The sequence below is a fragment of the Eimeria tenella genome, genomic scaffold (assembly GCF_000499545.2).
Source record: "Eimeria tenella Houghton genomic scaffold, Eth_scaff1086, whole genome shotgun sequence".
Taxonomy (NCBI): domain Eukaryota; phylum Apicomplexa; class Conoidasida; order Eucoccidiorida; family Eimeriidae; genus Eimeria; species Eimeria tenella.
Genome location: NW_013543559.1, coordinates 1 through 3678, shown reverse-complemented (window position 1 = coordinate 3678; position 3678 = coordinate 1). Strand labels below are relative to the sequence as shown.

The window sequence follows — 3678 nt, the reverse complement described above, 5'->3', positions numbered from 1 at the left end:
GCTGCTGCTGGGAGCATGGACTCGAAGGGGCTCTTGCTGCCTGCTGCTGCTGCTGCTGCTGCTGCTGGCAGCAAGACCTCCAAAGGACTCCTGCTGCCTGCTGCTGCTGCTGCTGCTGCTGGGCTCCGCAGCAAACGAGGTGACCTTCTTATCCCAAGAGCGTCGGTTTTGTGAGGCGAGCAGCTACGAGAGCTGCTGCCTGCTGCTGCTGCCGCTGCTGCTGCTGTTTTGCTCGAAGGCGCAGAAGAAGGGCTGCTTCTGGTGTGGATATCTGCTGCCGTTGCAGTTGCTGCTGCAGCTGCCGCTTCCCCTGTAGCTCCTGCTGCATCTCCGGGTAAGCAGCATGGAGAGGAAGGTAGGCTGCTGCAGCTTGCTGCTTCTGCTGCTGCTGCTGCTGCTGCCCTTGATGCCGGCGCAGCAGGCAAAAAAGCCTGTGAGTTTCTGCTTCCGATGCTGCTGCTGCTGCTGCTTTTGCTGCAGCTGCTGGCACAGTCTGCTGCTGCTGCTGCATCGAGCAGCATGCCGTAGGGGCTATGGATGCTGCTGCTGTTTGCTTCTTCTGCTGCTGCTGCTGGGCCTGCGAGCCACATGCAGCTTGGACTGCTGCAGTCTGATGCTGCTGCTGCTGCTGCTGGCTGCAGCAGCTCATTGTTGCTCTTGTTGCTGCTGTCGGTCCAGCTGCTGCAGTTCGAGGCCTCGATAGCAGCGCCGGGGTCCCATGTATCTGCAGCAGCAGCAGCAGCAGCAGCACAAGCAGGAACTTTGTATTGATTCTCGCTGTCAGGAGATGCTGCAGCAATAAGCCCTTGGGCCCCTTGATGCTGCACTCGCTGCTGATCTTGCTGCTGCAGCTGCTGCTGCAGATGCAGCTCGTGCTGCCGCTGCTGAACTGGTTCGTGCCTCAGTAGCAGCTGCTGCTCTGCAGCACGGTCCTCAGTCATCTGCTGCTGCTGCTGCTGCTGCTGCTCGTGCTGCTGCTGCTGCTGGACTTCATTGTGTGTTTGTCCCTGCTGCTGCTTCTGCAGCAGCACCTGCTGCAGCAGCTGCTGCTGAGGAAGCTCCTCCTGCTGCTGCATTGCATGCTGCGGATGTGTGCCTCAGCTGTCGGCTGGACCATGCCGCAGCGAGCTCCAAACCTTAAACCCTAAACCCTAAACCCTAATATAGGGCCAAATGTCTTTGCTGCTGCCCCTTTAATAAATCTTTAAAAGCAGCAAGCAAAGAAGTAAAGAAATAAAAGCTACAAAACAAAGTGGCAGCTGGAGCAGGTGGAGCGGCCTCACGAGGGACCCTAAACCCTAAAGCCTAAACCCTAAACCCTAAACCCTAAACCCTAAACCCTAAAAATCAGGAGCAGCATCTTCTTCAGACGCTCCCGTAGAACTAAGAAAAAAGCAACATTGTGCTGCCCAGCCCTGCTAAGGCTCAGATGTGTAGGGCTAGCTGTCCAGGGTTTAGGGTTTAGGGTTTAGGGTTTAGGGTCTTTGGCCCCAAGTCGTCGCCGCATATTCTTCGCTGATTGTTTTAAACTTTAACTTTAAAACATGAATTTGCTGTGTCCTCTTGAAGGACGTCGCAGAGAACCCTAAACCCTAAACCCCAAACCCTAGGTGACTGGGAGGGGTTTATCAAAGAAACGTATTTCACTCGATTCCTGCGCGCCTTCGTGGTTTAGGGCTTATTGTTTTGCGCTAAAATAGCGTTTCAAATAAATTCGAAGGGTTTAGGGTCTAGGGTCTAGGGTTTAGGGTTTAGGGTTTGGGGTTTACGGGGCCGCTGGCTCTGCTGCCCGCCTCTCTTCCCTGCTGCTCCGCCAGACTCGAGACAAAGGTTTGGATCATTTATTTCATTTTATTTTTTTTCGATTATTTTTAAATTCATTTCTTTTTTATTTTTCATCTGTTCATTCTTTATTTCGCAGCTCCAGCAAGACACGAACGGTTTCGAAGCTGCTACTGCAGTTGGACACAACAAAAGCGAAAAAATAAATTGAAACGAGGTTTATGTCGGAACCCTAAACCCTAAACCCTAAACCCTAAACTTCCATGTAGGGCCGGAACAGTTGCCCCAAACCCTAAACCCTCACGGGGCACTGCAGCATCTGCGTAAACCCTAAACCCTAGATCCTCTTGGGGTTGTGGAGTATTTGTCTTAAACCCTATACCCTGAAACCCTAAACCCTAAACCCTTACGCGGCACTGCTGCGCCAGCCTCTTCACTGGAAGCTCGCCAAACCCTAGTCGCTAAACCCTAAACCCTAAACCCTAGGCCGTGAGCTGCCGAGGCCTCAAACCCCACAAAGACACAGCAGCAAAAGCACCGCTGGCTCTAAACCTCTAAATCGAGGGTTTAGGGTTTAGGGTTTGGAGGCCCCCGTTTCGTCGTTTCAGTGCTTCATCTGAAGCATGTTGATAATTACAAAACACAAAAAAGGGTTTGCAGGTGTGTCCAAGGTCTAAGGGTTTGCAGCAGTGAGCAGCAGCAGCAGCTGCTGCTGCTGCTGCTGCTCCTTTTACTTGGTGCTGCTGCTGTTGCTGCCGCTGCCTCTAGTGCTGCTTCTGCTGCTCTTGCTGCTGGTGCTGCTTCTGCTGCTGTCCCTAACGCTAAATCTATTGCTGCTGCTGCTGGCTGCTGCTGCAGCTCTTGTTACTTGCTGGTGCTGCTGCTGCTGCTGCTGGCTGCTGCTGCAGCTCTTGCTACTTGCTGCTGCTGCTCTAGTGAAGGCCTCACTTCGACCTAAAACTAAACCCTCAAACCCTAGCTGCCAATTACGCCTTCCGCAAACCCTAAATCCTCTCCAAACCCTAAACCTTAAACCCTCTCTAAACTCCAAACCCTCTCTAAACCCTAAAACCTCGGTCAACTCTAAACCCTCGAAAAAAACAGCTGAAGCAGTGCCCCAACGGGGGCCCCACAGCCCCGCAGAAAGCAAGGGTCCACTAGGGTTTAGGGTTTAGGGTTTGCATCAAAAAACTCATTTCAGCATATCAAATATCTGCTGCAGCACCTTTGAGTTATTTGCTGCTGCTTCGGGATCGCCGGGAGCAATTAGGGAAGATACAGGGGGGGCATCTCCTCTCTGCACGCCAAACCCTAAACCCTAAACCCTAAACCCTAGGCCACAAACCCTCGAAGAGTTCTGCGCTGCAGTGCAGCAACTGACTCTGCTTGTCTTAGGGTTTTGAAATGATGGTTTAGGGCTTTCAGTCTAGGGTCTAGGGTTTAGAAGCCAGGGTTTAGGGTTTAGAAGCTAGGGTTTAGGGTTTAGGGTTTGCTGGGGCTTACCGGCACCACTTTCCGCAAACCCTCAAGATTCCGGGTGTCAGTCAGGCTAATCCAGTCATACCGATCTGCAGCAGCCACCCAAACCCTAAACCCTAAACCCTAAAACGTAAACCCTCGGAACCAGTAACTTCGAGGTGAACACCAGCCAAAAGTTTCTGCCCCTGAACAAAAGCTGTAGGGCCCAGAGGGCCTCAGCGCTCCAACCAAAGAATGCCTAGGGTTTAGGGTTTGGGGTTTAGGGTTTAGGGTTTAGTTACTTAGGCTAATGAGGGCGCTGCGGATATAATACCAAAGATGAGTTGCTGCAGGGTTTAGCTCGAGGGCCACCAAATAGTGCTGCAGGGCTTCTTCCATTTGCCCTGCGCCGCAAACCCTAAACCCTAAACCCTAAAC

The 3678-nt window shown here is 52.5% G+C and overlaps 2 protein-coding genes across 2 annotated transcripts; both read right to left on the bottom strand.

The window, feature by feature from the left end:
* Positions 1-761: 761 nt before the first annotated feature.
* On the bottom strand, positions 762-1076 carry ETH_00027400 (uncharacterized protein; the record flags this gene model as incomplete). The annotated part of the gene is made up of 1 exon (XM_013378848.1): positions 762-1076. A coding segment is annotated over one exon (315 nt), but the record flags the coding sequence as incomplete, so codon positions are not given.
* Positions 1077-2974: 1898 nt separating this feature from the next.
* ETH_00027395 (uncharacterized protein) lies at positions 2975-3639 on the bottom strand (the record flags this gene model as incomplete). The annotated part of the gene is made up of 3 exons (XM_013378847.1): positions 2975-3079; positions 3286-3350; positions 3543-3639. 3 exons carry the CDS (start codon positions 3637-3639, stop codon positions 2975-2977), a joined length of 267 nt encoding a protein of 88 aa, XP_013234301.1.
* Between the last annotated feature and the right edge of the window lie 39 nt (positions 3640-3678).